Raw genomic sequence first — 13201 nt, forward strand, 5'->3', positions numbered from 1 at the left:
TGGTGCCTCCCTGGGGCATCGGAACCGTCCAGTCCCTGCCCTCCCCTCCCCGCACACAACACACACCCCCACTGCTTCCTGGCTAGTGCAGACACCCACAGCGAATTCTGAGGACAGGGGACGGCAGGAGACCAGGAGGTTGATGGCAGATAATAAGCAAAAACAATAATCTACTGTCTTTTACTTCTCAGCCAGTGTCATTCAGCTCCTGCCAATAAGATGCTTTCATACTCAGCAATGCTAAGCTCAGCCTCATTTTCTCATTACCCTGAGTGTGATCAACTGGGCAGAGATAACGTGTCCTCCTGGCTGGAGAGAGCAGGCAGTCATTTCACAAATTCTTCTGCACAACCAGCTATTGTTGCAGGTAGAGGGAAGCCGGGGTGCCTGACTGCAGGCGCAGCCCTGGGAACATGCGGAGGGGAGCGAGTTCAGTGCTGGATTCAAGTTACTCAAACTGGACTGCTCCTTGGTGGCTCGAGTCTTTCATAATTAAAGCAAAAGCACTGGTACCTTATTCCCTCATTTCTAGTGTTAAAACAAATAGTTCTGGAGGAGTTGTGTTTCACTGTCACCCACTGACGTAATGGATCCCTTTTACAAACCTAGATAGAAATCTGCTAAGAGTGAGAGCATTCAGAACTGCTCAGATTGTATCCAAAAAAACAAAACCCCAGATCAGGCTGCACCGAGTGGAAGTCACCTGAGCTCAAGCCCCTTCCCCTTCACCCCAGAAGGCTTTGGGGATGAGGAATAGCACTGATGTCGCAGGTGTACCAGCAGGCCAGCCAGGTCCTCAGTACAGCTCTTCAGGCCACCTATAGCATTATTTCATAGCTCAGGGCACATAACTCCTGTGATAACCCAGCTGGTATTGGTGTCCCAAAACATGGGGAGGGCTGGGAAAGACCCAGGAGACCTCAGGACTGGGTTTGTTCCTTCATCACACCTCCACCACTACCTCCGCCCCACTGGTCTGCGCTGCCTGGAAGCTGCAGATTGTTCCCTCCACCACAAAAGACAAAAACTCAGCAACGGCAACAAAGAAACGACGGGGAGACCCAGCACTGCCAAGTGCTCTTCCCAGAGCATGTAAAGAAGCAGCTCAAGGCAGCGGCCAGCTGCAGCTTCACAAAGTCACGCAAATCTTTCACCTTGAAACTGTAAAGCCAATTCTCATACCAAGTATTTTCAAAAATAACCCTGTAGCCTGCTCCTATCTAGCTTACAGACAAAGAGAAGTCTTAAAAGGACAAGGTTTCCCTGAAGAATCAGGCCAACCACCCTTTCTAGGGTAGGAAGAATCACAAAACAATGAAGCAACAAGTTGAGCAGACACTGTCTATCAAATGCTGCTTGCCAGAAGACATCAAGCCTCAAGAGCAGGCTGTCCTTACAGGACACCGGGCCTTTTCCTGAAAAGTTTCACAAAACTCTAAATTAAGATTCAGATGAGTCTCTGTCATTTAACCCACGACTCACAGCAGTGCCCTTCAGCTCAGCAGGGAAAAGGCATATGGAGGCTTCATGCACCACCACAAGACCAACCTCTCGCGAGCCAAAACTCTCCAAAACATCTGACCCAGTTGAAAACCGCGCTAAACAAAATGAAGAAGGAAGGAGGAAGAGGATCAAAGTTCCTAACAAAGGAAGGCCCTGGTAAAATTGCCCCCACTCTCCGTGCCGCGCCGGCGGGGCGAGCGGAGCAGATGCAGCAGGGAATTTCAATGGCTGGCCGGTCCCCACGCGCCCTGCGCCATGAGGCCCTTCTGTTCTCCTGCAGAGCTCACTGTCCGCCCCTGCCCTGCCCTGCCCAGCCCTCCCCACCCTCGTGGGCCACACCGTGGGCTGCAGAGTGGCTTCGCACAGGTAGCAGGGGTGGTTCAGGGAGAAGAATGAAGACAGTGTGTGTTTCACCTCACTCCTAGCCCCAAAACACTCTCAGGGTGAGTGCTACAACAGACATCCAGCACCAGCCTTTCCAAAACGGGTCTATGCCCACAGACTCATGACAGGGCTAGCTGAGCAGATATCGTGCTTACACAGGCTAGTAAAAAAAAAAAAAAAAAAAAAAGAGAAAAAAAGAAAGCCCTGGGCCCTTCTCAAAAGACTTTACTGTAACCCTCCCTATAGAGCAAAACTCACTTTACATCATGCCTGAAAGGAAGAGGGCTGGGAGTCCTGGGGACCCAGCCTCAGCCAGGAAGGCTGGGGTAGGTTTAACCGGGAGCTCCCGTGGGGAGGAAGGACCTGTGCACATCAAAGGGAGCGATCCAGGCAGTTAAACAGGAACAGACATAAATCTCGCTGCAACTCATGCCGTAAACCCTAAGAAAGAGGGTCTTGCTCTCCCGCCCTCTCCCTCTGCCAAGATAAAGGCTAGAACGTCTGAGCCACGCGCTGCAGCAAATAAAGTTGGGCATCTGGACTCCTCGGCAGCCCATGCCTGGAGCCAGAACATCTCCCCTCACTGTGCCAGCCCCTCGCAGCCCCCACCGCTCCCCCATCCCTACCCTCACCTTCACCCCAGGGCAGCAATAAGGAAAAGGAATTCAGGGGAAGGCAAGTCACTAAAACTAAAGAGAAGGGACCTCCCACTCAGACACCTCACCCCCACCCCTCAAAACAGCCTGCACATCTCCCAAGCGCCACAAATTCACAAGGCAGGACCCGCCACCATACTCCACCAGCCCAAGGAGCCACCAAAATCCTTCTGCTGGCCCAGCCAGGCTCCTCATCAGACCCTACTTACAGAGCGAGGGCTGGAGCCGCAGCCGCTCCAAGAGGCCGGTGGTGGCCCACATGGGCGGGCACTGGCCACACTCGGAGACAATAAAGTCCTGAACCTCCATGACCGTTACAAAAACTTCGCTCGGGGAAACCACAGGAGAGTCTCCGGGGTGCACAGCACGAGGGCCCTCTGCCGAGGGGGGGCACAGGCCACCATGGCCGGGGGAGCAGGGCCTGGGCGCTGGGGAACAGCACCCCTGGGGAGGGAGCGGTGCTCGGCACCACACGGAGCGAAAGGGCGGCTTCCCTCTCCCCAAAACGCAGCCGCATCCATTCCCGGGGGCAAATCCTCACCCCAAACGCGATCAGGTGTCCCACCTCCGACAGAGCCACGGTCACTCCTCAGAGGGGCCTTACAACCGATGGGCAGGAGGAAAACCATCACCAGGATCCACAGACCCACGCCAGGAATCAGCCCCGGGTCAACGGCGAGCCCAGTGCTCGGGAGGCAGCTCAGCTACCCGCCGGCGAGTGGGATAGAGAAGGGGACGATCGATCCGTATCAGGAATCAATAGTTTACAACCTCTAACTGGAAATCAAACACCGCAATCGACGGCTGCTCCGAGCGCAGCCGCTCCGCCGGCAAATGCACCCCTGAGATGAGAGAAGTCATCTCACCGTCTTGGAGTCCAATTCATGTCTGGATTGGGCCAGGACCTTGTCGACGCCAGCCTGGTCCATGAACGTGACGAACCCGAAGCCCCTGAGGCCCGCAGCCCGGGCAGGAAAGGGGATGCGGAGAGAAGAGAGAAAGTTGGTTAAAGTGGCGGCCGGGCCGCGGCGGGGGCGAAGGGAGGCGCGGGCCCGGCCTCTCACCTGGATCTCTTTGTCAGCGGGTCCCGCATCACCAGGCACTCCTTCACCTCGCCGAACTGGCTGAAGTACTCCCGCAAGCCCTCTGCAAGCACAGCGCCCACCGTGGGTGACCCGGCCCGTCCCAGCCCCGCCGCACCCCCCCCGGCTCGGCCCCGGCCCCGCCACCCCCGGCCCCGGCGGCAGGTGCGGGGCCCCGCGGCGCTCACCTTGCGTGGTCTGCCAGCTCAGTCCCCCGATGAACATTTTGCTGCGGGAGGAAGGGGAGAGCCGTGAGCGGGGCCGCGCCGAGGGGCCGCGGTGCCCCGCGGGGGTGGCGGCGGCAGCGGCGGGGCCGCGCGGGGAGGGGAGGGCGCGGATCGGCCATGTTGGCAGCGGCACCGCCGCCGCCGCCGCCGCCGCCGCGCCTGCCCGGGCCGGGTGGCCGGGGCCGGGGGAGGGGGCGGCCGCGGCCGGGGCCGAGGGGGGGGGTGGTGGGGGCGGTCGGTGGCGGCCGCCGCGGCGATACCAGGGGTCGTGCGGGGAGTCCGGGGAGGCGAGGCCGGGCTGGCTGCCGTCTGTCTCCATTCGGACCTCTTCTCCCTGCGAGGAGCGGCGCCGCACTCCCGGGGCAGATGAGCGCTGGAAAAGGGGCCGGACGGACAGGCCATGCTGCCCCCTCCCCCGACCCCTCTCCGCCGGGCGGGGAGGGAGCGAGGGAGGAGGGCCCGGCGGGCACAACCTGCCCGGCTCCTCCCACCCCCGCCGGCCCGCCGGCCGCCCTGCGCATAAAACCCGCCGGCGGCGCCGGGGCCGAGCGCCGGGAGCCGCGCCCGCACCGCGCCGGGGGAGCGCGCCCGATGCCGGGCGCGAAGGTGGCGGGAGCAGCCCGGGAGCCCGCGGCCGCTTTGTACCCGGCCGCGCCGCCCGCACCTGCCCCGGGGCGGCGGACAAAGGGCGGCGGAGCCAGGCCCGGCCCGCCGCGCTCGGACTCGCCGCGGCGGACCCCGGACACCCCGGCGCGGGTCCCCCCGGTGTCTCAGCGCTGCCGAGCGGCCGCTGGCACCGGGCGGGTTAAAGCCGGCGCGGGGACGGCCCAGGACCGGCCCGCCGAGGGCGCTTCTAGGTCGGGACCGAGGCTGCCCTCCTCGCCCCGGGACCCCGGCCGGGCAGGAGGGAGCCGAGGCGCCTTCCCGGAGCCCTGGTGCCTTCTTGCCCCCCGGCAGCACGCGGTGACCCTGCGGGGGTCAGGGGCTGCCCGGTCCCACACGGCAGCGCCCGGGCGGCAGGACCCCGGGCAGAGCTGCTGCCGGGCACCGCGGAGCCCCTCAGCACCAGGTACGCACAGCCCGGCCGCTCTCCTCTGCCCGCGGCTCCCAGGAGGGGGGTCGGGCTGGCCCCCAAGGCACCGCGGTCTTCTTGCTCATTCAGGCTGACAGACAGACTCGTGCCGAGCTCTACTGCCACACAAGTTCATCCACAAGCTGCTTCTGGAGCAGGTCTGTGTACTCCACTGCTGCTCTTGGGCAATCTGGCCTGAGTGGCTGGAGGAGCTCAGCGAGGAACAAGTGAAATACCTGTAAAGCTTAAGTCAGAGAAGAGTTGTAACCTCTCCTGACTGCACCATGCATCACTCTGGGAGAAAGTATTTCTTTGTATCTGTGGCATACTGGAACAGAGCATTGCCCAAAACCTCCGGTGACAGTGCTGTGAGCCCCTCTCATGGCAAGGGGTTTTCACAGGCATGTGCCACTGTGCTGCCAAATACTCCCTGCAGGTATCTCTGCCTCCTTCTAGCACGAGTCCCTGTACCCTAGAGTGGGGTATTGACAGCTTAGGTCAGTGCCATCCTCATTTGACCTTTCTTCCCCTTCTCTCATGACTGTTCTTCCACATGCCAATATACCTCATTTCCCTACTGGAGAGGAACCAGGACACCTTTGTTTTAACAATACTTTGCAATAGTATCTTTCATTACGTGGGCTCATCCTGAGGCTGCAACTCTGAGTTAAATTCATCCTCTGCCCACTAGCTCTGCCAAACCACCATTCACCCACTCTATTTCCTGGGCTGGGTCAGTGACACCATCCTGTCTCCTGGCCCTGTGCTTGGGCACAGCAACACACTCAACACCAGACACTTGGTAGCCGCCCCTGGGAACTGAGCTACACAGCATCCCAGCTCCTGCTGCCACTGGTCCAGGCTAGGCTGGTTCTCCAAAATAACCCACTCATCATTCCACAGGGCTGAAGTCACCACTTTGGGTGGAGATGCCCTGAGAGGCAGCCGGGCTGGTGCAGCAGGGAAATATAAATAACAACGTACAGAGGTGGTACTGCAGCTGGCAGTGATGGAAGGGCTGCACGGCCAGTGGAAGCGGCAGTGCTGAGGCAGCATCCCGGCCATCTCCCCTTGCATGTCCTGGGAAACCTGGACAAAGCTGGGCTGCCAGAAAGCCCTGCTGCTGCCTGCCACGCTGCCCAAGCTCACGGCTGCTACGCTGCCTCCTGGCACCTGCTCTCTCCCATTTGGAGGGCAAATGCTCCAGAGGGGGAACTAATATTTTCAAGTCACCTGGCACAGGTTTTATGCTCCGTAATTGTCCAGCCTAGTAACACTACTAATGCTAATTAAACACAAGAAAGAAACAAAAGAAACAAGAGCCCAGTGTTGGACACGCTCAAGGATAACCTCTCTTGGTTTGCTACCAGTGCATTACTATAATTTTAAATGTGTGTTATTTTTAAGACAGTACAAGTAGAGCACTCTGAGGGACATAGTGTTAAAATGCTGCATTGTGTCTTTTTTTTTTTTTTCATTATGTTTATTATTTTATTTGCTTTTTCTTCGCCAAAATAACATTGGGGAAGGGAGAAGAGGATCAGTGTGAGCTAACATCTGTGAACATCAGAGGAAAAAAAATTGAGCCTTCAGGAGTATCTGGATGGAGGATGTGGTTGGACTTGCATCACTGGGAATGACACCATACCATGTAACTTATTCCAAGGTCGTTTCCAAAACATACACACACTATTTTGTATTTCCACCTTAGGACCCCGAAGTGCTTTGTAAGTATCAATTCATTTATCTCTGTAACTCACAAGACAGTGGGTCTTGCAAAATCTGTTGATTAGAGACAGTAGGAAGCTTTCCTCACCAAGAAGTAAATATATAAAACGTTCCAGACCTTATGATTGGAAAGATGATCTGCCGAATATAAAATAATGCAGCATTGTATTCCTGGGGCTGCAGACAGACAGCTGTAGTGCCTCTGTGGCTGCTGCTGAGAGGTTGCCAAACACCAGCGAGATTAACAAAACTGCTCAGTTTTCTTGCTGCTATTCAGTGTCTCGTGTGTGGTAGAGTGACACTATCAAAATCATGTCCACTTCCTGCTGAGGAGGATGATTGGCAAAGCTCTGCCCAGCACCAGTGGCAGACACTGGAGTTATTCATGGAGAGAGGGAGGTTCCAAAAAGTGGAGGTTAGGGGAGGGGCAGGCAGCAGCCGCCTCCTTTCCTCCCTCATCATATAAGGCTTAAGGAGAGATTGTGTCTTGGAGACCTGTCTGTAGCCAGGAGGTTTTGGCAGCCAGGTACTAGGAGAAGTTTTGCTTTTCATTTAGTTTGGACAGTTGATAAACAATTCTGAACTGGAATTCAAATAATTTTTGTAATACTTGCCGACCATGCAAACCTGGACAAGATTAACTGTGGCTCCGTGGGCAGCCTGGGGGCAATGCCAGGCTCTGGCAGTGGCTTCCGGTGGTGCTCGCGCCTGCTTTGGGAGGGATGCTGACCCTCTGGAAAGGCTGATGGCAAAGCACAAGGCAGCCTGGCAGGAGCTGGCTTGGGGCAAGAGTCAGGCACACAGGGGAAGAGGAGCTATTTAGAGAAATTTAATTGTTTAGATTCCACTCAGGTGGGGGGAAGAGACAGTCAGCAACAGGAAGAGAGGAATGTCTGCAAAAGTACCAAGGGGTTTTTTTTTACTTCATGTAAGAAACTTCACAGAGCAAGATTCACAGGGGGAAAACCACCTACATGGTGCTTTGAGAACAGGGTGGGAAGGAATATAGGAGAAGAACAGCGCTGCATGCAAGAGAAACATAGATGCGGGTGAATAAAGAGCAGGAGAAACAGGAGCAGGAAGAGTAAATAAAGACAACTGGGATAACTGGAAGAAAGGAGTGAGGGAACGGAGAGAAGGAGACCACTCCAATTACCACAAAACAGCAAGAGGGATTGGAGCCTTGGGGAAAAAAAAGGGTAAAGAAAGCTGCAGGTGATGGAAAATAAAACATCAAGAGAACTTGCAGCGTAGTGAATTCAGTGTAGGGATTCAGCATAAACCAGCAAAAAGGCGAGGTCTCTGAAGGACAGTAGGAGATTGCAAGCATCCACCCGCTGCCCTGGAAATGATGGCTAAGGGAAAAATCAGAGAGCCCTTCCTGCTATTCTCCCCCTCTCCACGTTCTAAAAACTACTACAGGGTGTCTAGTCTCCATGATCCTGTCTAAATCAGCCCAGTAAATGAGGGAGGAAGCCCTGACTGCCCAACTCTGACACCGGGGCTGCTCCGAGCACCGAGTGCACCCAGCACCGCAGCAGCCCGGCCCCAGGTGCCACCTCCCTGCAGCAGCCTGCAAAGGATCTCCCCTCTCCAAAGAGGAGCTGCAAACATTTTCACTTCTCTTAACACTCCAAAGATTGCATACAAAGTGACAGAAAGCAACAACAAATTTGAAAAATGAGACCTCTCTCCTCTAAGGTGCCCTGAAGCTCCACCTTCCCTCTAACCTTTTAGTTGCTATTTGTCCCAGACTTCCATCAGTCACTGCTTTCTGCTCCGTCCTTGCTCCTGCCTAACCCCTTCCTGGTCTTCACTGCAGCAACCCCTGGAAAGGGGACCTTTCTCAGAGCAGCCACTGTTGAGAAGCTCTTCCCCAGCCCAGAAGCAGAACATTGCCTCCCGCTCTTCCCCTCCTCACTGGGAAGCTCAGAGCTTCCTATGGTGGGATACAGAGGGACCCATTTCCCTGCCATTAGAGAAGAGAGATGAGAAGAGGTGCAACCAAAATCCTACCAGATGTGCCAGGCTGTTTTAAAGAAGACTGATTAAATTGCTTCTTGTGCTCTCCGAAGGTAAGGCTATTAGCTCAATGGGCACAGAAGGAGATGTTAGATATTAGGAGAAAGCAGCAACTATAAAGATGGTTAAAGATGGGGGAGATCAGGCAGGAAGGCCCAAAACTCCCCATCCATGAAGATTTTTAAGAACGAATTAAGCAAATGTCAGTTTGGAGATCACAGTCTGTTTTGTCCTTGCATGTTACAGAGGTGACCTTTTGGCACCACTCTGAATCCCCAGTTTGCACAGTTTCTTCATCATGTGAGGTGAAAGAACAGAAAGAGTTTGGAGCAAAGGAGGCAAAAGTGAGGGTTTGTCTAAAGGAAAGGGGAGTTCTGAGTGTGTTCCAGTGGGGGCTGGTGAATAGGAATAACAGAGAAATTTAAAGGCCGTGGTCCACATGTCAGAGCAAGTAACAGTGCACCAAACACCACCAGGACTGGAGAAGAGGTCTGGGAATAAGTTGGATGAACAGGGGTAACACAGGTCTGGGTCTGGGTCAGGTTTGAGAGCATCAGCCAGTGCAGTGCAGAACACCAGTCAGATACCATTAGACAAAAGGGGTTTCTGTTTTAAGATTTTTTAAAAGTATTAAAGTTCTGAATTAAAAATCCTGTGTCCCGGGGAGGGGGGTGGGTAACCCCCAGCACACCACCACAGCCAACACAGCTTTTCCAGCCCAATCTGCTGGGCCAGGCAGGGCCCAGTGATGCTGCACTATCCGTGGATCTGCACATCCTCTGCAGGTCTGATGCATGTGTGAATTATTAATCTGGGGCTGAAGTCAGCACCATGTCAAGGACCTCTAAAACCTGCCTTAAAGAAGGCAGAGTCCAAGGGAATGGAGGAACAAGTGGAGAACAGGGCTCAGGGGAAGGAGGACTGGATTCCCTGCTGAGGTGCTTGCAGGAGGCAGAAAATCTGGGTCCTGGCACTGTCCCAGAGCAGCATTAGAAGGAAGAGACACTCACAGGAGCAAACACAGAACTTTTGGCTCAACATATGAACGGGAGCTAAGCAAGCAGAAGCTGTTTCTTCATCCCCTCTCTTTCAGGACATAATCGATTTCCTGCCTCTGCTATAACAGTTGCACTGGCTTTTAACTCTCCCATTTCTTCAGGACTGGTTTTCTAATCTAAGCTGATGGGACTTTTGCTCCGTAAAATCCCAACAGCACTTCTCAGAGGATGACATTATAGTATTCTGGTACTATGATGGTGTAAAGCAATTGGGACTAAGTAACTGTTCCATTTAAGAGCACAACATTGAGAAGGTTTGCAGATTATTTGGAGGAATGAACAGAAAAGAGCATCTTTGAAATCCAGGGTGCATGCTGGAGCTCCTGAGATGGGAAAGGTTCAGACCAAGGCAAGTGCACAGGACAGAAATACACACTGTAAATCTTCCTAAGCAGCTCAGCCTGTCCTGGTTCCTCAAGGTTTTGCCAAGGTATTTTGTTTGTACTTGTCACATGACTTACATCAGGCATCACATCCTAATCAAGACAGACACCAGTATCTTCCCAGGCAAAGCTCCCATCCTCAGATTGCAGGAGCGGCTTAGCTGCTCTGTGCACGTAACTCCTGCCTGAGCCTCCTCCCTGCTGAAGGGGAAGGGAGGTGAGAGGCTGCCAGGGACCAGGGACACTTGGACATCTCTGGTTGTTCTTCTGTTGCTGTAGAACAGTCTACAGCAAGGCACAAACTGGCCCACCGTGTGCTGTACTCTGAGCTGCTTTTCTACAGCAGAACAGACTCTCAGGGCCAGGAGTGGTGTCCTCCAGAAAGGAAGGGCTTCCCCCACCCCAGAGCACAACATCCTCACTCACTCCTACAGGCTCCTGATCCTCCCAGGCTAGGGAATATGAAATGGGATGGCTGTTGCTAAAGGCTCCAGTTTCAGCAACCTTCACTGGCTTTTAAATGTGTTGAGTTTGGAACTGGAAAAGGCTCAAGATCTGTCCTTTGGTCCCAGGACACAGTGACTGCCCCAGCCCACACACCCAGTGAGCTGACCTCTAACAGAAGACAAGCTCTGATTCTGCACTGCTCATAGTCTAGTGGGAAATACTTTGCTCCTGCTGCTACTTGTCCATTCTTGCCCATCTTTTTCTCACTTTTCACAGCCTTTAAGCATTTATCTTTTCACGCCTTTGCCTGCTCTGGATTTCCCTCAAGGCTGATTTTGCTACATTAGGGTCCTTGTGCCATTTTCTTTTCTCTTTTTTTGTTTTTTTGGTCCCAGGTAGTAGAATTTTCCCCACCTACCTCATGCCCATGCAGTTCCAAGAGCTGAAGTAAACTGAGTCCCTGACCTTTTTCCCAGCAGGAGCAAGAAGTAATTCACAAACTATATTCCTCAGAGCTCCCAGCTGGCTGATGGCCAAAGCAGTGCAACAGCTCAGGACTAGCTCCCAAAGTAGCTGTCCAAGGCATTATTTAGCACAGAGCTGAGACACAGGCAACATGGAGATACTCCGGCAAAAGCAGGGAGAGGGAGGAGCAGCAGGAAACCTCTCTCATGGTGGAACTTTACTAAAAGTAGGAATGAAACAGTAACCTCTACAATCCAAAGTTCCTATCAGATACACATGTCAAAATGGGGAATAGTAACTTTAAAAAACACACTCAAGGTTCCAACAAAAATTTAATTAAACATGTTTAAGATTTTAGTCCCATCTACCTGCCATATTCCTGATTTATCAATGAGCAGTTCTACTCCCCTGTCTGCAGGAGTGATTGGTGCCTTTCTGGAGACACCAGAAGAGAGGACTCTGACGAGTTACACGTGAAATAGAGGGATCATACTCTGGCTTAAGACATCCTGACTCCCTGGACTTGTAATCTGATTACACGGGTGTTTTTGGAAGCCCTGTGCAGTATGTCCTGCCGTGCTCCAGCCTTTCCCCTCTGGGGGTCACCACGTTTGCTGCTTCACAGACACCCCTGGGGTTTGGAAACTGCCCACTTGTGACGGGTGGAAACAGTGAGGAGTCTTCCAAAACTTCCCACTGATTTTAAACATTTGAGTCAAAGAGCTGGAGATACAGTAAACATTCCTCATTCCAAAGAAGGCCTGGGGAAGCTCCCAGCACACAGCATTTTTGGCAAAACAAGCTTGTGATGTCTCAAGGTGTGCACCCAAGATCTGTGTTCGTTTATTTGTAGTGGCACAGGTGACTGGTCAAAAATGCAATGCTCAGGTAATTTATACCTTCTTTATGTTTTTAACTGCAATAACACCTTGACCTCTGTTTACTGGCACCCTGCTGGACACCCAGAAAGCTCATAAAAATGTTTTCCTATCTCAAATGCTATGATGTTCCTATAAGAGAAAGTTTGTGAAAAAACAAACAAACAAACAAAAAAAACAACACAAACAAAGTTTGTGATTTTAAACAAATCCCATTTTGGAGGGTGAATCTAAAAGAGCCTCTCTGGTCTTTGAAGAAACATGGGAATAAAAGAGGCATTTTCTGAGAGAGCAGCTCTGAGGCCAAACAAGTTTTTGAAGTAGGAAAGCTGCTCTTACACACTTCTGCTGTCGGGCAAACTGTGCTCAAGAGTGTTGGTCATTTTGGAGCCTTGAAAGCAATGCAGCGTCTGGTAAGTTCATTCCCAGATGCTGGAAGAACAAGGGATTGTGGGAAGCAGTGTAAGATGGGGAGGGATTTACTGCAGAACAGAGAAAAAGCAAATCAATGAAAGTTTGTTCAGCCTTCCTTCCTTTTGGTTTGTTTTTAGTGAGGCTGCAGCAGGAAAAATTTTGAGATTTTTATGCTTGTGTTGCTTTAAGGACAGGAATGCTGGAAACGGAGGTATTTGATACCTTTGCTGCTAATTACAGTGCAAGCTCCCAGTGTCCTGACAATGCCCTTGTCCCTGACCTGGAGGGGCCTCACTGTCTCAGGGTCAGCTGTAATTTAGTTTTAGGTCAGAGCTGGGACTCTCCTGCCAAACTAACTGCACTTTGTTTTGAAGTAGAAACCATTTACTAGCAAGTCTGAGACCATCAAACTCATTTCACTAACAAGAAACAGGAACAAAGAGCAGAGCCCCAGAGACGAAGGTCAGTGCTGGACACGGGGAGAGCTCAGCTGCGTCACGAAGGCAGGGGCCGTTCTCCCACTGAGCCCCACAACCCCCTGAGCCCAGATCTTCTGCTCTCTTCAATTAAGCTTGTTTATTACAGAAAAGCCTGGGGACCAACTAAGCTGTGCCAGGCCCAGGCCCTAAACAGGCAAAGAGCACTGGCAGCCCCCACCTTAGAGCGCTACTACACAGTTGCTGCATTTCGCAGGCGGCTCAAGAGGAGAGAGCTCTTCAGTAAAGCTTTTGAGTTGTTTGTGCTGCTCCAACCTCTTCTCACAGATTGGCCGGGTGATTTGGGCCAAGAAAATTCTGTTTTACTACTTGAAAACCGAGGTTTTTCTTCCCTACCTCCAAAAAAACCTCCAAAACCCGAAAATGCTTCAGGATCTTCAGAAAG

At 53.0% G+C, this 13201-nt stretch overlaps 1 protein-coding gene across 6 annotated transcripts in view; it reads right to left on the reverse strand.

Annotated features, from left to right (window-relative positions):
• The window catches only part of MSI1 (musashi RNA binding protein 1), a 73183-nt gene that overhangs the window by 25328 nt on the left and 34654 nt on the right, over positions 1-13201 (reverse strand). For 3 of the 6 annotated variants that reach the window (XR_003571051.1, XM_027881942.1, XM_027881941.1), the window contains exons 1-3: positions 4113-4373; positions 3814-3854; positions 3410-3689 (exon numbers count right to left, since the gene is read on the reverse strand). Coding sequence is in view for 5 of the 6 variants with exons in the window: in XM_027881942.1 (XP_027737743.1) it covers positions 3410-3689; positions 3814-3854; positions 4113-4373 (582 nt within the window). In the remaining variant the exon portion in view is untranslated. Of the gene's footprint in view, positions 1-3409; positions 3690-3813; positions 3855-4112; positions 4374-13201 lie in introns of those variants that run through there. The other 3 variants (XM_027881944.1, XM_027881943.1, XM_027881945.1) reach the window with 2 other exon arrangements.

Source organism: Empidonax traillii, unplaced genomic scaffold, assembly GCF_003031625.1.
Source record: "Empidonax traillii isolate 1590-97213 ecotype Southwest subspecies unplaced genomic scaffold, ASM303162v1 scaffold99:size1466351, whole genome shotgun sequence".
NCBI classification, from domain to species: domain Eukaryota; kingdom Metazoa; phylum Chordata; class Aves; order Passeriformes; family Tyrannidae; genus Empidonax; species Empidonax traillii.